General features: G+C 33.4%; 1 protein-coding gene across 5 annotated transcripts in view; it reads right to left on the reverse strand.

Moving 5' to 3' along the window:
- The window catches only part of LOC118444921 (protein qui-1), a 51,553-nt gene that overhangs the window by 1,014 nt on the left and 24,752 nt on the right, over positions 1–25,787 (reverse strand). For 2 of the 5 annotated variants that reach the window (XM_035873699.2, XM_035873696.2), the window contains exons 2-16: positions 7,442–8,913; positions 6,845–6,924; positions 6,533–6,655; positions 6,276–6,418; positions 5,350–5,510; positions 4,882–5,286; positions 3,980–4,737; positions 3,362–3,895; positions 3,036–3,276; positions 2,277–2,935; positions 1,896–2,202; positions 1,599–1,824; positions 1,328–1,523; positions 733–1,249; positions 383–646 (exon numbers count right to left, since the gene is read on the reverse strand). In XM_035873699.2, coding sequence (XP_035729592.1) covers positions 383–646; positions 733–1,249; positions 1,328–1,523; positions 1,599–1,824; positions 1,896–2,202; positions 2,277–2,935; positions 3,036–3,276; positions 3,362–3,895; positions 3,980–4,737; positions 4,882–5,286; positions 5,350–5,510; positions 6,276–6,418; positions 6,533–6,655; positions 6,845–6,924; positions 7,442–7,550 — 4,723 coding nt within the window. In that variant the 5' untranslated portion in view covers positions 7,551–8,913. Of the gene's footprint in view, position 1; positions 647–732; positions 1,250–1,327; positions 1,524–1,598; positions 1,825–1,895; positions 2,203–2,276; positions 2,936–3,035; positions 3,277–3,361; positions 3,896–3,979; positions 4,738–4,881; positions 5,287–5,349; positions 5,547–6,275; positions 6,419–6,532; positions 6,656–6,844; positions 6,925–7,441; positions 8,914–25,787 lie in introns of those variants that run through there. The other 3 variants (XM_035873698.2, XM_035873702.2, XM_035873700.2) reach the window with 3 other exon arrangements.

A 25,787-nucleotide genomic window follows, 5' to 3' on the forward strand; every position in this document is an offset into this window, starting at 1 on the left:
AAATAAAATCCATTATTCTTTGTTTCGATAACGACGACTCGTTTCCTCAACGAATTGGAAGACAGATTTAACAGTCAGAGTTAACATAATATCAAAACGTGCAATATCTAAGAGCTACCGCTAATATTACGTATCATTAGAGGATTTAATATTTATAATTATTTTAATAATATCAATTACGATATGTCTTTAATAAATATATTCAAAAAACACCACTAATGACACGTAGAAGCACTATAACGCAATTATATAAGCACTGTTATATTGTATTGCTCAAATTATGATAAAGACAATACAAACTACTTTACTATGTGATTATGTGATCTAACAGCAAATAATAAAGAATGTGTTTAGGAGGCGATGCACGACATGGCACGCCTACCTTCTTCTTCGGAGTCGGATATTCGAGTGGTTTGAAGAGAACTCTGTTTTGACAAAGTTCTTAAACCACGCGGTCTGGGAGGTGGAGATTGCTTGTTCCAAATTGCTTCCAACTGATCAAAATGTTGAGACTGAGCCAGTGCTGCTTGTTCTGGACCTAAGCCTGGTTGAGAACCAGCTAAACCAGCTTTACTAATTTCCTCCATAGAAGCACTGACACTGAATCGACGTTTCAATCGTTCTTCGACAGTTGATACCGTTACACCTTAATATAGATAATAAAAAGTCGAATATCTATAGTCTAATCCATTCAATGTAAGTAAAAGAGAAATAATTAAGTAAAACATATACCTGTTGTAAGATGGCCGTACTTCCGTTGCCACGTATATGTATCCAAAGAAACCTCTTTTTTCAATAATCTTCTAGCAGGACGTTTAGGACCAGGTGGTCGTAAATCTCTCGGAGCAACGTACGGTGGAAGTTTAACATATTGCGCTGGTGTATTATGCAGACAAAGAATGGGCATGCATTTATGTTCTAATAAGTGCAATGCTAATCTCGAACAATCGGTAGACATTTCAACACCAAGAATTGGTACATGAAGCATAATAGAATTTAAAGCAGTGCCTTTCTTCGTATCCCAAACTATTAAACTTTTATCCTCGCTACCAGAAACTGCTAAGGTACCATCACCGGATAATCTGATACAAGTTACATAACCAAGATGACCAGTGAGAGTGTGCAAGTCTGCCCCAGTGTTTATATCCCATACAATCAAATTGGCATCACGAGAACCGGACACGACGATAGACTTATCAAGAACTGCTACTGCAACGCAAGTGACATGATCGGTATGACCGACCAACACCTATAAAATAATTGTCATTTTATAGATTTTACAAAAACATTAACTTCTCATTTTGAATATCCTTGATCTTTTATTGACCTGTGATAATTTGCCTCCAGCAAGTTGCCACACCTTTAGACTCATATCTCTAGAACCAGTAATAAGAGATTGTGAATCAGGCGTTACTACCAAACACGTAATATCCTGTGAATGAGAAACTTGACGTTTCTCTTCTGGGCCAGCTCCCAAACTTATTATTCGAACTTGATTATCCCCAGTACCACAAACAGCAAATCTAAAATAATATAAATTTGTCGAAATATTAAAGAATCATAAATTTTATTCGAAAGACATTAGAATTCTTTAATACCTCATGTCGGCGGCTACAGCAAAACATCGTCCTGGACCACAAACAGATTGAATCAAGATTCCACTATCTGCGGCCCATACTCTAATAGTTCCAGCTCTGTCGGAGCTGACAACTCTTCTACCATCTAACATAGCTATGACAGAAGTAATAGTTGCTTGATGTCTAAACGTCGCTACAACAAGGCCCAAAGTTAAACCCCAAACACGTACCGTTTTATCTTCCGAACCTATAACGAAATTTCTCTTATTCATTTATAAAGGCATAAATTATAAATATAAATAATCTATTTATACTTACCAGACGCTACAAATAATCCAGACGCAGAAAAAGTGATACACGTAACACTTGCTATATGACCTTCTAATGTTGACATTAATTCATGCGTATTTAATTGCCATAAATTTACTAAAGAATCGACACCACCCGTAACTGCCATTGCACCATCTCTAGATATATCTAAGCAAGATATAGGTGAAGTGTGCGGTTGAAGTGATTCTTGTTTACCAAGTTTTTGTGGTTTTGACGGAGCTTCCTCGCCCCGGAAACTCCAGTAGGTTACACGTCCTCCTCCAGCAGTAATAAGAAAATCATCCTTTTCAGTAACCTATATATATATATCAAATTTGTTTAAATTAATCTATTCTATGTCGACGTATATTACAAAAGATTTAGAATTACCTTCACAGATGTAACATCCGCAGAAGGGTTAGCAGGTAACGTTTTAATAAGTCTACCACTATGTATATCAAAAACAGAAACTCTCCCCTCTATACCACCAGCAATAGCTCTTCTACAATCTCTAGCAAGACATAAACTTCTAACAGGACCTTGATGTCCTCTTAATGTATGTATCTCCGTTCCAGTAGCTAATGATCTTAAATAGAGTTTCTGATCTTCACAAGCAGTCAGCAAAAAGACAGAATCTGCCGATACATCGAGATTGGCTACAGGAGAAGGTAACGTTATGCTGTTGAGAAGAGTAAACGTTTCTAAAGACCATAAGCAGACTGTTCCATCGGTTGACCCAGAGACAAGAACTTCTCCTGCTGAATCTACGCGTATTGCAGTAACGGGTCCTCTGTGATGATCAATTTTTACTAATACCTCGCCAGTAAGTAAACTAGTTGCAATGATACTAGAATCTTCGCCACCACTCACAATAATGGAATTATTTATAGCTGCTGTTAACGTAAGAACAGGTGCTATATGTTCACAAATTCGTCGTTTCAATGATAATTCTTTCATATCCCAAACTATAATGGAGGTATCTTCGGAACCAGTAAGTAGATATTGAGATTGATGCGTAATGGCTAAACATGATATCGGACTAGAATGACCTAAAATATAATATTTCTTATAAATCATTCATGAATCTTTTTTGAACGTTGCCACGAATATATGAAAAAGAGAAAAAGTTACGTGCGAAATAATTAATACCTTTAAAAGTATGTACTAGCTGACCAGACATAACGTGCCATAATTGAGCATCTCCTTGAGGTGGAACAACCACGACGTGTTGACCCGATGGCGCAGCTTCGACTAGACGGACTCCTTGTGGACAAGACAAAGCACGAATCTGAAGAGGTAGAGGAGGTTGAAGCCAACCATTTAGAGGAACTAAAAGAGGTGCGGTATAGCCATCACACCATGCCATTGCTGCCATGACCATTCTGCTTACCTTTGTACGAATATATGATCGATTAACGTTAAAAAGTTTTTTATATTAAGTACAAAAAAAAAAAACGAATATATAAATCTCTTACAAGATCTCCACCATCATCTGCAACTGGTCTTAGCCAACAAATAAGTTGTGCTCCAAGCTGGAGCGGATCTCTAGTAAGTACATCGCTTGATTTCCTAACAGCATAATATACCAACTCCAAATCTCTTTCCAAAAGATATCTCCTTGCATGTTCGAGTACACATCGCAAATAACTCACGGAAATCATTTGTACACCAGCTAAAAGAAAATCAAAAGCACAGACAGCCAATCTTTTGAGTTTATCAACATCGCCAGCTCGTAGCAAATGAAGCCACGCTTCTTCGACGTGTCGTAGAGTATATGTAATATCTTGCGATTGCGGAGCACTTTGAAAAGGTGTCTCCTTTGCGGGTGGTTCTACGGGGCCCTGCGGTGATTTTTCCTCGCTATCTTCAGTTTCTTCCGCAAAAAATAGATTTGCCAGTTCTGCATGACACATTCTCGATACATCCTGATCCGAAAGATATTTCTTCCTAGCTACTTCACGACTTAACCAACGCCAGCCAAACATTAATCTGCCGCTCATTACTCGTACCTTTATTACGTAAATAAACAAATTTGTATATAATAATAACACATGAGAAAATTTTAATATTATAAATTTAATAATATTACCAACCCTTAATAAAGGAGTCAAAGTTCTTCGAACTAAACACCATGTAGCAAAATTATATTGTCCCAATGTTAAAGATAATGGATCATCTCCTCCCGTGGGCATAATTAACTCGAGAATCTCTGTTTCGGAGAGACCGTATTCTGCGCATGCTAAAAGCGAACCAATTTTATTTGCTGCTCTTGGACCGACAAGCTTTTCCAGATTGTCTAAAGCTGATTCTATATCTGGGAGATTGCATCGATTGTCAGACAATTCAATAAGTATTTCATTGCTTCGGAGTCTTTCTTTTTGAAGTGGCGTCAACCGTAATGCTTCGGGTGGTACAGTAGTCGTCGCTATAAAATGTATTCCTTGGGGCAAGTTTAATGGTAACCACGATAAAGCAGCAACGATATCGCATTCCAAAGGGTGAAGACGATGCAGATCGTCCACCATAACGATCAATTGTTCGGACAAAGGTTGTGCTTCAATACCACGCATTATTTGACTGAACCAATTATTCAAATACAAAGGATCGAAGGAAGCATCTCGTGGAAGATTACCGTCGTTGTTACCCGATAAGAAGCCAATGTGTTCACACAAAATCCGTAGAAGCTCTAAGCTATAAGCCGACTTTGGCGTCGACGTACAGAGCCGTACAACTCTGAAAGTCGGTTTACCGAACCATTCTGGAACACTTTCATATATTTTAGCAAGTATAGAAGATTTCCCAGAAGCTTTGGGACCCCATATTAAAATAGGGCCATGTTTTTGATCCATTCCTAAAACAATTCATAATAATAATAACAATAATAATAATAATAATATAATAATAATAATATAATAATAATAATAATAATGTAGCGAAATTTTTTTCAGCATCAAAGCATCAATATATTTATTTTAAACCAACAGAGAAAACTTGCCGGATATTAAAAGTTTTTTTATACGCGCGATAGATTCGTCATCCTCCTCGGCGGGTTTTATTTCACGCAACAACGACAAGTGCGCCATACTTTCCGCATAAACTTCCTGAACCATTTTCTTTCGACTTTTAATCTCCGGATCGATCTCTATCGAAGCATTAACTAAATTTTGTAGTCTCTCAAGAACGAATCGTCTAAATTTATTCAAGTAATTATCATGGGTGTCGTTGTCTGTGTCTATGCCGTCTGTTTTATAGTCAACCTCAAGGTGAATCACGTTTTCAGCTGGTAAACACGATTCAATGTGTGACCGGAAGCTCATAGCACCGGGACTGACCTTCGGAACATCTTTACCAGTCCAATCTCTAATAATAGCCATAATTCCATTCCCATCTTCATCAAGATCTAGAAAGTTATTCGGAGATTTCGATTTGTTTTTGTCCCTCAAAAGAAAATATAAAGATTTACTTAGGCCGTATTCCAATTGTCGTTCCGTCGTACTCTTCAACACGTTTTGAACTTCTTTATTGTCTGGTTGGTCAAGGATTATCGATTCGGCTGCGTTTTTTAAAATTTTCCTCAAATTCGATTCCTGCGCCAATTGCCAATCGTCTTGTGCCGTTTCCACACTATCGGTCAGCATGCAAGGCATCGATTCATCTTATCTTGCGGTCACATTGGAACCAGTCAAGTTGAATTAAATCAGGACTTTTATCAAGTTCTACTAAAGTTAACGTCGATCGAACGTAACAGACGAAACAATATTTTTACGAGTGCGATAAAAGCTATTTATAAAATTTTCTTTTTATTCATTCAAATCCTTTTGATTTAAATAAGTAACGATACGTTTTTTCAATGTGTCTATGAAATACACGAATCTCATATTACTATTGTCCTTTCCTTTCTCCCTACCTCTAACCTCAAAGCTTTCAGTTAAGCTTATAAATATGCATGCAACTTTGATCAACTTTTGAATTAGCATATCAGTTAGTTGGACGTACGGATTTCCGAGGCAACATTATTTTAATAGATTTTCCATCACGTTTTTTCTTTCACGTCAAATAGAAAGTAGCACTTTGTGCGATGCAAAATTAATTTAAAAAGTCCCGTTAATATTGTTTCAACTTTGAGAAAAAAAAAAATATATATATATATAATAACGTTGCAAATACATTATCCCGACAAATACAAATGTTTCCTTTTTTGTAAGGATAAACTAAAATCTTTTAGAATTTGAAGTGAAAGAGGTTGAAAGGTGTATAATCAACAGAGGAAATAAATTGCAGAAGGAAAGTTACAATCTGAACAAAAAGTTAAAAGTAGAAGAGAGAATGTTTATATAAGATGCTTTTACGGTTCTGTAATTTTTCAACCGAAACTGAGTTGCGCATTACCTAGAAGCTTTCAATGTATAATAACGACCATCTTGTACGTAGTACTCGTCTAACACGGAACAGCAACCGAGAAGAGCATGGAAAGTTTCTTCCTCGAACTTGGTAGGTACCCAACCTGTATTGTAATCGGCTCCGGCCAGTAGCTTTAAGAATAACAATACACACGGGCAGACATTAACAAGAGAAGAAAGATCAACGGATTAATTTTTTTACAAGCATGTATCTTTCGATTATTTTACGAAAAATAAAAAACTTACCAGCAAAAAACAACCTCGGGAATGCCGATGAGATGCGTTTATTTCTTCTAAAAAGAATTCTGCCAGCCTTGGATTGGTATCTGGATTTTTGTTGGTTCCATATTGCATATCAACCAACAATACCTGCATGGAAAACATTATAATTACTATTGTTAATTTCATTTCCAAAATTGAATTGCAAATGATCCTCGTAATATCATTTACAGAATGATGTAAAGTATTTCCAACTGGGAATTTATTGATTTAATATAATGAATATTTCGAGCGTGCGTAATCTGGTCAAAATTAGTGTTAATTTGTAGGATAATTTACCTCAATTCCCATATCATCGTAAATCGATTGTAGTTCTGGACCCACTACCTCCAATAGTTGTCTCCTTTCCGCAGAGAATTCTATGAATGAATTATTATTTTATCAATATTTTTCTTTGTAAAATTTCATTGCGAACGAAAAATATATATTTTTTTGATTATTAGTAATTTGCTTCCATTTAAAGGAAAATAATTGAAGCGAATTTCACGTAGAATACGAGAAATTTGATCGGCAAATACGGAAAAAAGTTATCATGCGTGTGATCGAGGGAGTTTAACGTTAGAAAAGAGCAAACGATTTAATTAGATTAGACTGAAGTAATTCTATAGTCTCTCAAAGGATGCACTTATCCTTCGAGAATTCAAGTATAATTCTATCGTCTCAACTTTACTGTCAACTTTATTCTCCACTTTACTGTCAACGATCAAGATCTACGATCTATGATTTTTTTCAAACCAAATTAACGATCCTTATTTATGTGTTTTATTTATTAAGTTTCTTATATTATACTGTACATATAACATTTCCAATATTATTTTCTTTAATTTTCTTTAATTTATTTTCCAATATTATTTCCTTTTTAAAGTTAATACTCACCATCCCTTTCGCCAGCAATAAATATCTTGATAAGCCTTGGAGATGGTAGATGAGCCGGTGGTAAACCACCTTTGACCACTCCAGCTATAAGTTCAACTTCAAGATTCATTTCGAAATTACAGTGATACTGATTTCTTTTTCCTTTCTTTTTTTTTCTTTTTTTCTTCTTTTGTTTTGTTTTCTGTAAATAAATTTCACGATCACGTTTAATTCGTCTAATACTTCAATTATTTATTAAAACAGCGTAAACCTCATTTTCAATATTTAAACACGTATTCTCAATGAAAGACGAATTTTTCATTAAATAAGAGAACGTTCCACGTTCACTTAAAAAAACGTCATTTATTCTCCCTGAACTTCAATGCATTTACCTGTCTTTTGCTAACCGAAGTTTTTTGCCCCTTTCTTTTATCTTGTTTTTATTTCACTCTCTTTCTTTCTCTCCTCTTCTTTTCCCGTGGATAAATTGACGCACTTTAAAAGGGTGGACGTACCGGATAGGAACTCACTCCCTTTTCCCTAGATCGACACTCGAGACTTCCTTTTCAGCAAGTATACGTATGTTCCCTTTCACATATCCCTTTTCCCGTTTTCCTTTTTTCTCTTCCCCTTAGGTGTTCAAACTGTGCTCCTTCTGTTTCTCCTTTCTTTCGTTCTTTCTTTCTTTCTTGTCCTTTATCACTTGATAGCTTTCAAGATTCGTAACACTCGACTCGAATAGGTACGCGCGTAGACTTTTATATTTATTAATAATATTATTATATCCTTGTGTTACTATTGATCAACAATGTTTAAATATAATATAAATTCTCTTTTTCCTTCTCTTTTGGACAGTTATGTGCGTGTCTGTATGTATGTGTGTGTGTGTACATGTGTGTGTGTATGTATGCGAATATGTGCTCTCTTTATTGTTTAACAATTAACTTTCGATAAAGATTTATGCAATAGTGTACGTGTATACATATAGATATTTATTTACATATAATTAATGCACGATAATCTTTTTTTCGTGCATTTATACTGCCGGCTTAAGTATTCGCTAATTAGGTAACTTTGTTCTAGGATTGTCTTCGCTTCTGGTCACATGTAACGTTTTACATTAAACTTTATTGTGCAGTTTAGGCGATTCTTTTTCTACATTATTCTCGTTTATTAGATTTTGCTCGAATAAAAGATTAAAGTCGCGCGACGCGTCTTTAATGTGTGTATATATATATATATATATTTTTTTTTTTATTTTCTCCTTTGATGTGCCGTTGATTTCCTTATCTGAAATATTTTTCTCTTCGTGTCGTTTTCAAAAATGGCTTCGTTGATATCTATAATGGAGTTTGGATTCTTATAGTCGATTCAACATGAATTCCCATTGTTATCCGTTGTATCCTGATTGATATTATTTTGTCAATGCCATTAGAATCGCAAAAAGGGGGTCTTTAGCCCCGTTCTGATCATGCATAATAAAAGCTTTACATCTGTAACAAATTTTACAAAAATTAACAATTAAAAGATTCATTTAAGGGAAATTTATTAATTTAAAGGAACTATATTATTATAGAAAGAAATATATGTATTTTGTTTTCTTCTTTCTCTTCTTTTTTTTTCCTTTTTTTTTTTGTTTGAAGTTTTCATAATAATTTCTCTGAACCTAAATGGCGAATAGAAATTAGAATAGAATAGAAATCTATAGAAAGGGGGAATAGAGGTAAGAAGAAAGGGAAAAGCGTAAGAATAAGATAATAAAGGGAAGAGAGAAAAAAAATAAACTGAATAGAAGAGATTAAGAACAAATTGTACGAGGCAATCAAAATTAAACAAGATCATAGCAGTAAGGAATTTCTCTTCTGAGATTTACAACGAGTAATTCAACTTGTTTTGTGATATATTTATTTGAATAAATATGAAAGAAGAAAAAAAAAAAAGAAAAGAAAATAAGGAATACGAGGCAAATTAATTTTTTATTTTACTCAATTGAACGTTTTCGTTCTTTTTAAAATTTTAATTATCGATGTGAGAGTACCACACGAAATTCATGTATATTGATACATCTCTTTGAAGAAATGCGAATTCATTCATAATATCAAAAGAAAAGAAAAAAAAAAAATAAATAAAGAAAAAAAGAATAAATAAATAATAGAATTAATTCATGAAATATTTCAATTTAAATTAAAATATACCATTTTTTATATGTCAGCATAATTGTAAGGGAAGCTTATAGCCGTTTACAAGCAAGAAATATTAAAATCGACGTTATGACCTAATTTTTAAAACACGACAGTAAGATTATTATCAATATAAAGGATGAAAAACGAGATTAAAAGAAAAGAAAAAAAAAAAAGAAAACCAAAAAGAAAAAGAGAAAAAAATCTTCCCTTCTTTCAGAGAAGGGAAGACGAAGAAAAATGAAAAGAAATCCACAAGCTATCTCGTAATATAATAGCTACTATCTTCAATATTTCTAGAGGACGTCTCTCGACTGATGATGGTATGTTTAATTTAAAAAAGAAAATGAAAAGAAAAGAGAAAGAAAAAAAAAAAAAAGAAAAAGAGACGGAAACACTAACGCTGACAGATAAATCCCACCAAGAATACAACTGTGATCGTTCGCTCGTAGTTAATTTTTTATCTCTTACAAAACATGAAATAAAAACCGATATTATTGAAAAATCAATGAACGTTAATTTACAATATTCCACATTTCCGATTCCTTTTTCATTTCACATGCATATGTATATATATATATATATATATGCTTAAAGCCAATGTTTTAAACAGAAACGCATATAATTCCTTTATTATGAATTTAACATCAAATTATATTTACGATCGATGTCGGTATTGCCGTTAAATAATAACGCTTCAATATCGTACTTTTCTTAACGAATTTTCAAAATCCAACGTTATCCAAAATCAAACTTTAATTAATTTCTCATTGTATTATTGTCCACAATTCTTCATTAATTCTATGAAAGGATTTAAGCTTATGAAAGGATTTATATAATCTCTTCTAACTTCAATATCACGAACTTATTTATAGTATCTTTCGACTATTTTAATTAGACACAAGATCTCGGAATTTCATAACCATTACTTAACGATACGATATTAATAGAACATCCAATATTACCGATTTTCTCTCTCTCTCTCTCTCTTTTTCTCTCTTTCTTATTCTCTCACTCTCTTTCTCTCTTGGCACATTTTCATGACACACTTTTCCAAGGGAAGTTCTTCGAGTTAAACGATCCAATGCTTTCTCTACCACCACTTCTCCTGATCTCTTTTCTTACCTCTCCCCCACCCATTTCTCTCTCTTTCTCTCTCTCTCTCTCTCTCTCTCTCTCTCTCTTTCATTCCCATATTCCTTTTTTCAAGATTCTCGATTGTCTCGAGGATAACTATGTAGATTCGGGGAAAAAAAACATTCGCTGAAACAGCAAATCGCGTAACGATTCGGTTCTCCCATTATCCATAATAGAAGTGGATTTTAAGCAAAAAAAGAAAGTGTAATCGAAGAAGGGAAACAGACAATGCTTGAAAGATGCGAGAGGAATGAAATGAAAGGAGAAAATCCTGGAATGTGAAACCGAGGGTTGCTCTGGGTAACGAACTTAAACAATTCCCTCTTTCTCTCTTTCTTTCTCTCACCCCTTATTTCTAACACCACCACTTTGGGAAAGATCATTTGGCATTGTACTTACACAAGAAATCCACCATTGTTCGTATAGCAATGAAATATTTCACTAAGAATGACAGAAAACTATGAAAATTCTTTTCGAGCTGATGGAAAGGGACGAATGCCTTCTTAGAAATTTCTGTGCAAAATTATTGTGTTATTTTTTAAGCAACCATGACACAAACCGATATATATATATATATATATATATATATATATATATACTGGTTATTTTTATTTTATAAAATACTTAATTAATAAAAATACTGACGAAATAAATAAAACTAATATTAAATAAAATCAGATAACAAGAATTTTCTCTATTGATCGTATTAAATCATCAATTTTGCGTTAAAATAGAGTGATATAAAAACGTTAAAGAATAAAGAATCTTCTTATCCGATATTATCAAAGTAAAACGGTAAAAATGTTTTACCGCTATAAATAAGACAATTTCCAATTCCAAAATCGTTTAACATCTCCGCGATCGTATTTTTTTTCTTTTTTTTTTTTTTTTTTTTTTTTTTTTTCGTAGAAGTCTGCGGTGATTCTTTCGCTACGAAGAAGATGAATACATAAATAATGTACGTTTCCGCTGAAAAGGAAAATATTCATAGGCTTTTAGGTCAATCAAAATGTGGCCGTATCTTATATACGTATACTTAAAATTGATTAGTTGCATGTAGATATATACGAAAAAAAAAAGAAGAAGAAGAAAAAGAAGAAGAAGAATTTCGCTTCATCTTCTTCTTCAAGATCATTCTTCATTTTTTTTTTTTTTTTTTTTTTTTTTTTCATATATAATTCTTTCTTTCATTCTTTTTCTGATAATACCTTGCATGATTTAATGATATATGCTCGTTCTAAGTGAATAATGATGTGTATTACGTTTCCTATCGTAGAAATGGAAACGAACATTTGTCTCTCTGTCAACGCAAAGCATGAGGCAAAAAAATATAACTTTACCATACGTCGCAAATTCACAAACTAATTTTCTATCGGAAAGAAACGATGTTCATTCGTCTGAGTTCGAGTCTATTGTATGTATGTATCCCGCAAGGCTTTTTCCATTGAAACGAAATATTTATTTTCCTATCGTTGAATCGTTCATAGGAAAACGCATGACCGAACAACAAAAAACGTAACGTATCACTGAACATGTGACACAGTAGCTTTATCATGAAACAAAGAAGAAAAAAATTACTATACTAGGCAGATAATAACGATATAATATTTTATAGATTCTAACAATATATTACTATCAATATAAAGAAAATATAATTTGACGTTTTGGATAATATCGTGACAGCTGTATAAAATATATACGAGTATTGTACGATTTATAAAATGCATTCGAATTCTTTTATCGAAAAGTTTAATAGATTCTCTTTGATCAGATAATTCTTATTCGGAAACTTAAAGAAAATTCTCAAGTAAACATCGGAATTATGTTAATATATGAAGAGGACAGAATTATACTTTACAATGAAAGACATCCGGCTTTATCGGTATGCGTTACACGACGTTGCTTCGTCAAAAATCGCAAACTTCTTCCGATCCTTTTTCGCTAACACTTCGAGAGTCTTGAAATTTCTATCATTTTATTCTTTTACTTTCTTCTTTTTGTTTTTTGTTTTTGTTTTTCCTTTCTTTTTTAATTTTCCTTGTGAAAAATTAAATACTTCGAAAGAACAATGGTGAGAAAAGGAACGAAAAAGAAAAAAAAGAGAGAGAGAGAGAGAGAGAGAGAGACGATTCGTTTATATAAATGACATATGTATGTTCGTTCTCATTTTATTGAAAATGGATTCGAAAGGAAGAATCGCACACATCGAAATGCTTATATATCAAGCTTTCATTTCAAATCTAAACCGATTGTCATCGTACCAGTAAATTGACAATAAATACCACCAGAAAATTTGTTCCCCGAGATCCGCGTCTATTCAGAATTGCTATCGGTTTTGATTGTATTTAGTGGCATCAATTCAGCGCGATTGAATCTATCGAAAAGAGATTCAATCAACAAAAACCAAATACAACATGATATTATAAAAGTAAAGTTAGGTACTAAATAGGATGAAATTAGAAACGTATTTCCATATTTCCATATTATACGAATACGTTAGTCCCACGCTGTATACATGTACATATTTTGATTTTTCGAAAAATTATGAAATATTTTCAAAATCTTGCATATAAAAAATCCTGATAAGATATCACATACAATTAGATATCGAAATTTGTGTTTCTATTAAGGAAAAGAAAAAAAAATGTTTAAAATGAAAACAATAAAAATATTAAACTTTACGAAAATATTTGTTTTTACAGGACCAACGTTTTGATTGACCAGATGATTCGAACAAATAAATGAAGTAGTTAAGTAAATAGCCATTCAAGCGACCGTAGGTTCGAACGGAATGAAATACCTCTCTTGTTAATCTTTTTGCGGAGTAAATTTTTGTCGAAATAAAATAAACTTTCTATTGGTATATAAACAAACGCACAGAAATAACGGAGAGAAAAAGTTTCAAAAAATATTTGAGGAAAATTCGATGTTTCTCCGTTCATTGTAGACACGACGTTCGAAAATTTTTGAACGACAAACTACTCGCGCAAAAAGTATCGTCTATATGTGAAACGGCTTTTACAGGACAATTTTTTTCTCTCTTTCTTTTTTCTTATTTTCTTTTTTCTTTCTTTTCTTTTTTTCTTTTTTTTTTTTTTTTTTTACAAAGAGAGACGCGACGTGAGGATAAAATCGTTCGTTGGCCAAAGAATACTGGCCCTTATATAAATGTAAGTATACGTAGTATAGTACGAGCGAAAAAGGTCACAGATCGCCTTCTGCGTGCGTGTCTGCATTTACTCTGATGATCGATAGCGGCGAAACGTTTCAGGAAAGGCGGGCACGATCGGGCCGCGGTACTCGATCTTCTCGGTGAGCACGTTCTCGAGAATGACAGCGTCGTGCTTTAATTTGAACCTTAACGAGAAGCTTCCCAGATCTGATCTGAAAAGTTCACATTAATAGAGTTCATCCTGTGAAAGATTTAATCGGCTTTTCATCGGGAAATCAACAAATCGTAATTCAGATCACACATTTTATTCCACAACCGATGCTATTCGAAAATTCAGACTCCTGAATTAATTTTGATGTTTGGAAACTCAAGAGCAAGTTAGTCATCGATCGCAAATATATATATATATATGTACTTCTATGTACATATGTATGTATGTACATAGAGTTAACCGGGTGTATTGAAGCCATGGTAGAATTTAATACCGCACACATTTGAAATAATTAACGCTTATGTTAGAAAGGACTTGCTTGTCCCATCGATCGATGTCGATGCGAAGGAGGAACAAGGGACTTTCGAATATAACGCACGAATAAACGGCCTTTCTAGAAGTGGACGAGGACGCGATGAACACATTGCTTTTGTTGTCCTATCTGAAATATGTCGATCGACGTTTATATTTATTCTTCGTTGCTTTTGACAATACCAAGAGATACGAAGATAAGCCAAAATAGCAAGATAACGATAATTCGTTAATCTTTTTTGACGTAAGAACATGAAAACATTGTAACATTAATTCTTTTTTGCTTTTCGTTCTCCTATATATACATATATATATATATATATATATATATATATATATATATATATATATAGGAGAAAAAGAATTTCGATTCACGTTTTTGGAGAAGGGACCAATATCAGCAACCAAGTAGAAATATCCACTCGTGCGTAAATAGTATTTCGTTCGTAAATAGAACGATAACGGCCAGTATATAACCTGCATCCGCTTTGTATTTCGTCCTTTTTACAAAATCTTATCCTATCCAACCTGCTTCGAAGCAATCTACGCTATTTCTTAGAATATCAACATCCGAACGAGCGTTTCTCCTTTATATTCGACACGAAATACGAACGAGCTAAGGGAAAAAGAAAATTGTATTGCCACCAAGTTGAAAAGCAAAATGGCAAGAATCGGATAACAAAGAAAAATATTCTGGTAAAAATACAATCTCTCGTAGTAGAGAAAGATGTTCTCACGGTGCCCGATCGATGATGAAACTTCATCAAATAACTATATCTCGGTTCTTTCTGAATACAGAAGAAATACCACCAATCTTCTATGTATGAGTATTAAACCCGAATAGAATGTGTTACGAGTGCGAGCCAAATATTTGTTGAGTTATTGCCTCGCCGATATCGAGAATCCGCTGCATTTTGAATAATAAAAAAAGCTTCTCTTGAGAAAGGTAGGGCAGCAAATAAATTCTTCCAGAAAAAAAAAAAAAAAAAGAAGAAAGAGAGGAGAAAAGAGAAAAAGAAGAAGAAAAAAAATTGGAGTAAGCAACAAAACGAAGCATCAAGTGTTATTGGGGTATCGCGGTTGAATGAATACACTTATGTATTTACGTAGCCAAAAGGATGGGCCTGCCGTTCATACATATTCGTATGCTCGCTCGCGATATGTGTATGTTGGATCAATGAATTCTACGAGGTCAAACGGATGGGGTTGTATCGAGAAAGCAGAATTGTGCTGCATCAGCCAAGATCAGAAGACTCGATACGAGTTCATCGCGGATGAAAGATCATTTCGTACAAAGGGACGAGTGCCACGATGCAATCATCGATGCACCTTGCATCTCTACATCTCTAACTTCTTCTCTCTCTTTTTGATGTTCATTTGATTTTTACTTTATACGATCTACATCACGGTTCGATTATTTTATAAAAAAGAAAAAAAAAAATAATAATTTCAATCTTTCTGCCAACTCTGTCGAATATTTAAAATTATTGAGAATATCTACGAGATCTGACGTTTGTTCCATTGCAAAAATAATTGAAACCTCGATGAAACTGAACTTCTAATAAATCTAATCTTTTAACATAAAAAAAAAAAAAGCAAAAAAAAAAGAAAAGAAAAGAAGAAAGGAAAAAGTATCTCTGAGAGAAGTAAACAAAGAAAACTAGTGCTACCTACGCATTTGAAAGCATTTTCAATGTTCCATTTGTTTTTTTCTTTTTCTACAGAAACAACAAGAAAGAGTGTGGCTGTTGAAGGAAACAAGCAATAGTACTAGCATCGGTGGTAACCCGCAAAAGAAATTGCGGGTCAAGTTTTCAACGTCTTTTTTCTTTCTTTCTTTCTTTCTTTCTCTCTTTCTTCGCTATTTCTCTCGTCTGGGTTTTCGTTCACCGGGCATCCGTTTCTCGAGTTTTTCAGTTTTGCCTCGAGGCGGAAAGTGGAACTCGCAGTTTATGATCAGTCAGGTCGAGGATGAGGGCGGTTCTCTCCGAGAGTTATACATATACGCGGTCGGTAAGAGAAGTAGGAGAGGTGAAAGGAATAGGAGTGGAGGTGAAGACGAGGGTAGGTAGTAGGGAGCAACACGTGGCTAGGGGGTCGATACCACAACCGAGGGATTTTACTCTCTGCAACCTTCTTGTGTCTCTTGCGCGGTCACCGCGAATAGACACCCCACCTGCTCTTTGCCTCTATCTTTCTCTCTATCTTTATCTCTCTCTCCCTCTCCTATTCTTTCTCTCCTCGTCTCTGTCTTACCCAAGTCATAGGAATTAGTCGCTCCATCTTTTTAGCGGTCGAGCGAGTGACCTGCCAACCAAACACACCTGCAACTCTGTAGTAATCTGCCAGATATTTTTCTCTCTCTCTCTCTCACACACACACACACACACACATACACACACTGTCTCATCCTCTTTCTTGTTAACTCACTCACTCACTCACTCACTCAGTCACATATACACATACGCGCGCACGTACGCATGAAAATGCGATAGATACGGTCCCTTTTCGATCTTACTCGTGCGAATAATCTGAGAGATAAACGAGTTAAGGAAGATAGATGGATGATTGGATAGACCTATTTGCTCTCTTTCGCTATGAGTCGCGTACAAAACCACATGAGTAGTAACACCGAGGGTGAAACTGCGAAATGTACGGGGAATAACAAATAACGCCGATCCATAATACCAACTGATTCGAGAAAGTACGAAAAAGAGAAGGAACGATGGATGAATAGGATGGGTGAATAAACATTTATTTTTAGTGATCACAGTCAATAATAAAACGAACAATGCATTAATATCGAAGATGTAAGCGCATAGAATAAGCGGATTTAACGACACGGATGCTCCGGGATATTACTTTAATTTAATAGGAAAATACGTGCCGCAGATTCGAATTGAAAGTTCGTGTAAGGTTGAACTCCGACACAAAAAAGAGATCCGATGCTATTCTAAATAGGTCGAAATTCTTTCTACTCATTTCTCATTTTTTATTTTCCTGTCAGCCTCATACCATTCATTACATCAGACGGTAATCCTTTCTTATTTGCAGTTACTATAGGTCTATGAATGGGTCATTAGAATAATACGGATCAGCGATCGCTGAATGCATTTCCTGCACTCGTTAACCTTCTTTCAATGAACGTAACGTAATGTACCGCATCGCGTATAATTTGAAAAAAAAATATATATCTATAGTTAACTATAGTAAGTTTTTATAATGAAAAAACACACACACACACATATATATAAGGGAAAAACGTATTTCGTATTTGTCTCGTGTGGGCTGAAAAATTTATAATTCTGTTCCAAATGTTCATCCCCCTTGACTTTTCACGTTTACTGGAAGTCCTGAAAACGTAGTATGGAACGTAATATCGCTTCGCCTTATGCCAAGAAAATGATGACATTCCGAGCTACATACATACATATGTACATGTCCGTCGGACATTCCCTAGTCGATGCGTCACGTTTTCTTCATCGAGTCATTCTCGATCACGAACGTCGTTCTCAGCATATATCCTCGTAAAATCTTGACATCTCGAACGATCCATTGACTCGCCGCCAAGATATTACGGTTTTCGTCGATACATGATAGTTATTGCTCTCATCGTTCATCTTTAAGTCGAACGAAAAAATTTATGATACTTTCACATGGACGAAAATATAACGACGAGAGGTTAAAAAATAATTGATACGAATTAAATTATACGGAATTAGGAAAATCTAGGTCGCTGCTTCCACCACCGGCAAATTTGATTCGATTTGTTGTTACTTATGAGCATTATTAATTTCATAAATTACAATCTCTAAAATTATATATATATATATATATAAATATTCTTTAATTTTACGAATATACATATATATTCTTTAGTTGTACGTTTAAATCCAAATGTTCATAACAATTCAAAGTTATTGTGAAAAATTCATTTGAAAGATATTAAAGTAGAAGAGACAAACCATGTTGAATTTCAAAATGATCCGAGATTATTTACGTAACGTGCTTTTCAACTCAATCGGTACATACCACTGACGGAGTTATAAACAAATTCAAGCAGTTTATGATCTAACATCCGTCATAGAGAAAAATACTTTCGATAAAATTAAAAGATATCAAAAATTCCCAACATGTCTTTTTTAATCTCTTATACATTTTTAGTATGGCAAAAGCGAATGCAATCGAAAAAGATTTAACGAAAAAGAGAGAGAGAAAGAGAGAGAGAGAGAGAGAGAGAGAGAGAGAGAGAGAGAGAGAGAGAGAAAAGAAAACTACATGAAACAGATTTGGTATGTATTTAAAAAATTCATCGTATAATAATGAATTAATTCTTAAAATGTTAACGCGAATTAATCGTTAAACGTGGTTGCAATTTTTTTTTTTTTTTTTTTTTAAGTAGATAGATTAAAGAGAAAAAGATTTGAAAGGTTGTCTATTTAATTCAAACGAATACTCGATAAACCGAGCAAAGTCTTCGACGTATTGATTTTGTTTTAAGGCCTTTGACTCGTGACAAGGACAACGGAATATTTCGTTTGCTTCTTATCCGACGTATTTCAATTGGTAAATCACCAACCAAGGTATCGTGTTCTTTAACAATTTCAAAAACGTATCACATTGTCGTATCGAGGGAGAAATTTTTAAGATGAAAAATTAAAGCATTCGCGTTTGCACGATCTATTTTTCTTTTTAAAATAAATGCGTAAGTCACGACACGTTGAGAAAACAAAACGTGCTTCAAAACTTGTGACACTCAAATCAAAGTTTCTGAAATTCAACGAACAAGGGCTACAATAACGTTTACTTTCTATTCTGTGGTGATATAGGTATATTAAAAAAATGTCAAACGAGTTACGAACAACAAAAAAGGAGAACTTTCGGCAGTTGAGTCATTTCGAAAGTCGTTTGAAACTTTTCTAGGAAAGGAACGGGGTCGTGCACGTTGCCTATAAATTTGTCGATCTCTCGACCGCTGGAAAATTCACTGTCGTAGTTTTACTGTCTAAAAGCGCCGAAGTGTTCGAGCGGTTTCAAAGTTAACGAAATAATTTTACATTCTCGCCTTTCTATGTGAAATTTCACTCCGAAGTAAAAAAAAAAAAAGAAAAAAAAAAAGAAAAAAAAAAAGAAAAAAAAAGAAAAAAAGAAAGAAAAAAAAGAAAAAAAAGAAAAAGAAAAAAGAGAAAAAGAGAAAAGAGAAAAAAGAAAATCGATAATTTACAGTTAGGCTATCATTAAAAATCTTAATTCCTCTCTATATCTGTAAATGTAATAAAAGAAGGAGAAATCGTATTTTGAATTCCCCTACGATTTAACCGTATTACAAGTCCCTACCAACCTAAGGGATCGTTAATCACGAAAGAGAAAGTAATTTCCTGAGAAAAGAAAAGAGAAAATAGCAAGACGAGCGGGCAAGAAAGAATCTCTCTGAGGGATCTCACACGCGTAGACTTGGTCTCTTAACACAATAAAAAGCGCGAGTTACAAGTCCAGTGTGAGCAATGAAATTGTAGACATAAAATTTTCCCTTATATCATTTCTATAGTCGTACTGAATGAATCCTTAAAAATAATAACTATACTACCTTCACAAGGGATTAAGTAAAAGTTAAATTGAAATAAGTCATGTACACGAAGGAAAATTTCCTTCCAGTTGGTAAATCTAATTCCTAGGTGAGTCGAAAGTTTCGTCTGGGATGTCTAGGACGTCGTTGAAAGTAATCCACCATATGAGTACCTTCGCTTGTCTCTTTGTGGGAGAAGTACAGAGAGGAAGAGAAAGAGAGACAGACAGACAGACAGACAGACAGACAGACAGACAGACAGACAGACAGAGAGAGAGAGAGAGAGAGAGAGAGAGAGAGAGAGAGAGAGAGAGAGACAGAGAGAGAGAATATGCTACGGTAGGATTGATTAAACGACTCGAGATAGAAGCGACTTTATACTCTCAGTTTTGAGTAAAGATGCTACGAAAGGATGATAAAACTAAAAAAAAGAAAATGAAGAAAAGAAAAAAAAAAAGAAAGAATATACAACTGAAGATTACATATCTAAGAGGTACTTACTTATATACAAAAGAATGTTTTCAGGACAAAAAATGGTTTTATAAGACGAGAATATTAACTTTTAAATTAATTCGAACAGTCATTATTTTAAACATTCATTGCAGACTCCTCGATGTATCTATACGAAAGAACCATTCTTTACGCGTTGTTTCGGATACACTTTCAATTTGATATCGGTCCGTAGTTATCTTCTAATCCTAGCCATAAATCTCCGGGAAGAAATCCAACGGAGGAAAAAAAAAGAGTGATATCGATGGTATAAGCGCAACGATAAAAATAAAAAGAAGGCCGAAGCAACGGCGATGACCATGTTGATAATAATATAAATAACCTTAGTGTGGGGGGAACTGCGCCTTTCGATATATATGTATATTCTACGTATGACAGTATCATCGTTTTGCCATAAAAAATATAATATTTTTCTATCCAAACGAAATGAAATTCGCCTGGATATAATTTTCCATCACGTGATATTTCAATGTTAAGAGTAAATCGTTATCTTTGTCTACACATTTCTTATCACGAAAATATCTCCAAGTGTTTATCTCTTCTTAGCAATGTCGTCTGTTTCTATTGTAAATAAACATTTTCGAAATACTTCTTACATAGGTATATATATGTGTATGTGTGTGTGTGTGTGTGTGTGTGTATATATGTGTATGTACATAATGTACGAAGGACTGTTTATTGAATTAACATCTATCCGGGAGAACTAATTAAATCGCTGGTTAATCGTTTTAAGATGTAATACATTTTGCTTTAACGTGAATGAAATAGGAGGATTACGTTAGCGGCACCGCAAAAAGCCTTTTCCCAAAGTACTAAAATGCGGGCTTAAAAAGGAGTCGCAATTCGCGTTAAATGAGATAAAGGATGAGTAAAAAAAAAAAAAAATGAAATAGAAAAATAAAAAAAAATAAAAAAATAAAAAGAAAAATGACTGAAACAAAAATGCTCTTTCATAATGCTATGTCACCTACTTTGGAAGGAGAGGGTAAAGTATAAAGGGTACTCACACGTGGTGTACAACGTGTACGAGAAAAGATCAATAGCGTTCCACAGCGGGACACGGAAAAGTAGAGAAGGTCCGTGGAATATCGAAACCTTTTTGCCGGATGATTTTTTTATAAAAAGAAAACCGAAAACGCGAGAGAAACTTTTCAAATATATAGATCTTAGTGTATACGTTTATCGAAAATATATATCATTCAATGACGATAAGTCCTAAGCTCTCTTTATACACGGTGATATAAATAACGTAGGTTGTCCTATATAATGAAACTATACGTCGAGTTATATAAACCGAATAAGAATTTTAAATAGATAACAAATTTTAAGGTCAACGATTAACCTCAAATGAATCTTATCTAGAGACATATATCTACCTCAAATCAAAAATCCGACGTACTGTAAATTTTCGTAATAACATTTTTGCTATAATAAATAATAACATTTTACTACGATTTATCTACCTAGTGAAATTTTTCCACTTCAAAAAATCTAAATATACATTTACGGTGGGTATCCAGGATAGTAGAATGTTTGTCTCCTATCAAAGTTTTCTCTACGGAAGGAAAAGATTAACGTGAAAACGTTTTCTCGAAGAAAAAGAATACAAACTACGAAAGTGTTGTTACTTGCTAAAGAGTCAATAAAGTTCTTTAACGCCATCACGTCTCACAATAAATGGAGAAACATACATACTTAAGAGATTCTTTAAATGCTATAACTTTAACGAATCTTTTTCGATAAATTTTAAGATAAATATATCGTCATCTGTTCTTTAGATTTTATCGAATTTTCGTTCTTTTAACCGAGTATCTCTGCATTTCAGAAATAACTCGACGTTCTGTCTGATATATTTAATATAGAAAAGGGCATTACGAACTTTCTACACATATGTAATGACATATTCAGGCTTCCACTTTACACATTTTTGTTCAAGAGAAGGTCATTAATCATCTCGTCGTCAAAATAATACCGAAATCATTTCTTGCGAGATATTTTCTATAACGTAGGTACCTTATTTACATTTTTATCAGAAGAAAAATAGAGAATCTCTTTTCTTGCTTTTTTCTTTTTCCTTTTTTTTTATTGCATCGTCGTTTTTTTTTCACGTATTCGTTTAAGAAAATGTCATGAAAATATAATTTTGAGCTAACATTAATGTTATATATTACGTATTCGACTATACTTTATTACTTTATTAAAAAGAATGTTGATAAACATGATAGGAATAACAAACCAACAATGGAAGGAAAATTTCTCATTAAATTTTAATTAATCACCGATTTCAACTCAAGAATCTGCTTCGATTTCCAATTAGTAGTAGGTCTGGCATAGTTAAAGCGCAAGCCAATCAACCATCTCCCCGTTAATTTTATTCGATTAAAACGTGATGCAGCAACAAGGTGAAGCCAGTAGATATCAAATTTTCTACTTAAAAATAAGAATGAGCGTACTCTCGTTTGATCCACTTCAGTATCTACGACAGAAGATAATCGCGATCGATGTCAAGATAAAACTTGTCGACAAAAATCGTTGAATTAAAACGTTCCTACCAAAACGAATTTTCGTTGTGACGTAACAAAAACAAAAAAACAAAAAATGATAGAAGCAATCTATTCAATTATTTCTTCCTCATTTTTCATATTCATTGCATTATTCTTATTTCTAGAAGACTTTTAAAAGACCTTAAAAATATCTATAAAAAAAAAAAAAAGAAAAAACAAATGTTCTCGAAGCATCGAGCACGAAATTGGATAGTTAAAGAAATGATAACTATGAAAGATCGAAATATAAAAGTATCCGATTTCGAGTAAAAGTCATATGAACAAATACGCGAAGTGAATGTGCAATGACAATTTTTCTTTACTTATAATTTCATGAATAAAACGAAACGTTTTACCAAATTGAACAGACTAGATCGATACAAGTATGAGAGAGGATAAATCGTTGGTTACGTAGTTGGTTACATCGTTAGTTACATTGTCGTTTACATCGTCGATTATATCGTCGGTTATATCGTCGGTTATATCGTCGGTTATATCGTCGGTTATATCGTCGGTTATATCGTCGGTTACATCGTTGATTTTTACGCGATTTTAAAGTTTAGCAAATTCAAACTTCTTTTGTCCTTAAATAACGACGAGACAAAGAAGTATTCCTTTTTGTGTAATAAAAAAGCTGGTCAAGAACAGCGAGGAAATTTCGTATAAAATGTCGTTCCAACCGCTTTTAGGAAAAGTTAGTTTGAACGAGCGACAAGCAAGAGATGCGGAATCTCATAAAAAAAAAGAAAAAGAAAAAAAAATTTAAGTACTAGCAGTTCTTTACACACTCACACACACACACACACATACACACATACATAAAAAAAAGTATAAATCCAAGCCCAACGAATATTACAATGCTACGATGACAAAGAACTAGTTGGATAATAAACCTTTCTCTTAAAATCATCGGTAAGCTGGCAAGGAAACTTAAACTCCAAAAGGGTTGATTCGACATTTTGCGTCCTTGCAGTTAGGATAACTTGGAACTACTGAAAGTCGAACTCGGTGAGTTAGACCGAACCAAACTTCGTCACAGAGTTTTGAGCTTCGAACATGCATCACTAACAATTTGGTTCATCTTTGAAGATGAGAAATTCAAAGTATCAAAGAAAAAGATGGAAGAATAAACGTGAAAAGATTATGTCGCATTATGATTTTTTTATGCACGAGTGAAGTTTGACTCATTCGTATCATCGACCAACGTAATTTCTCTCTCTCTCTCTCTCTCTCTCTCTCTCTCTCTCTCTCTGTCTCTCTCTCTCTCTCTCTTTCTCTTTCTTTATTTTTTTTTCTCTCGCCCTATCTTCCATCCTCCCTTTTTGCTTCTATTCTACCTCGCTTCTCATTTTCATGACAAAAAGGGTTATTATTATACTGTCTGTGTGTCGTTCACAGAAGAGTTTAATATTCACCATGAGCTGTGCGAGTTTTGTAAATGAAAGCTGATTGCCATACTTCAAAATAAATTTAAAACAAATATATTGCATAATGCATTAAATTTTTTATTGCAGAGAAAATGAAAGATAGAGATAGAGAGAGAGAGAGAGAGAGAGAGAGAGAGAGAATGAGAAAATATATTTACAAAAAATTAGACAGAATAATTTAAAGGTTTAAAGCTGGATAGAGAAGAGCAAATATTTAATGAATATCGTATAAATCAATTTCTCGATACTTAACTAAATTGTATCATAAATTAATGACATACCATAAAGCCTCTCTTAGGTATATGAGCGATCATTGTAACATCCCGTTCGCGAACATATTTAAAGCTTTGATATCTCGTTGCATAGTTGTTACGCATATGCGCATATCATATTACTATACAGAATATCCAGTCTCGTTGAATTAATTTTACGATAAAAGGGATGTAGCTGGAGTAATATCAGACAGAGAGGGAAGTGTCATAAAGCGAAATAATTAGATATACAAAATAGAAAAAATAAAATATTATAATGTAATTTAATACGTTATATGTGGAAAAAAGAAATATTTGAAATTTTATTAAGAAATGAAAGATTTATTGGAATAAATGATCGCGAGAGAGAAAATGACGTATTTAACATATCGATCACATTATTTAGATAATATAAAATAATACGAGAAAATCTCTATAATTTCCATAATAAAACGAGTACGTTATTATTAATTTAAACGTTCGTTTGTCCTATCGTATTGGACATATCAGTTAACGTTATAACGTTTAGATATTTGGAAACTTTTCGTGTATATCAAATATACAGAAAGAATGATAAAATCGTTCGTGAAGATTGGCATGAATTTTTGTCGGTCGATTGTAGGGTCTCCTTTGGAGTGGTGTTTATAAAAAATCGATTACTTCTTCCAAAAAAAAAAAAAAAAAAAAAGAAGAAAGAAAGAAAATAAAAATAAACTACATACGTTGTTTATCAAAGGACACGAGATACCCCCTATAGTTCATCTCATTTTCTTTTTATATCTACAGCTCGAACAATAATAAGAATATATGAATGATAAAAGAATTATGGTTTTCCTTAAAGCTTTGTAAATATTTTTAACTAATTATCGATTTTACGTACGCGATGAGATAAAAAAAAAACATATAAGGTAAATAATTAAAAGTGGATAATATCGTAGTTTAAGTTTTTCTCTAATAAATCTAACGAGCCTTCATTTATTCGTATTACTGTTATCATTTACCAATCTCTTTGAATTACGGTCATAATAATTAAAATAACTGGAAGGTCGTAATAATAT

The sequence above is a fragment of the Vespa mandarinia genome, chromosome 1 (assembly GCF_050613455.1).
Source record: "Vespa mandarinia isolate Hongniang chromosome 1, ASM5061345v1, whole genome shotgun sequence".
Taxonomy (NCBI): Eukaryota; Metazoa; Arthropoda; class Insecta; order Hymenoptera; family Vespidae; genus Vespa; species Vespa mandarinia.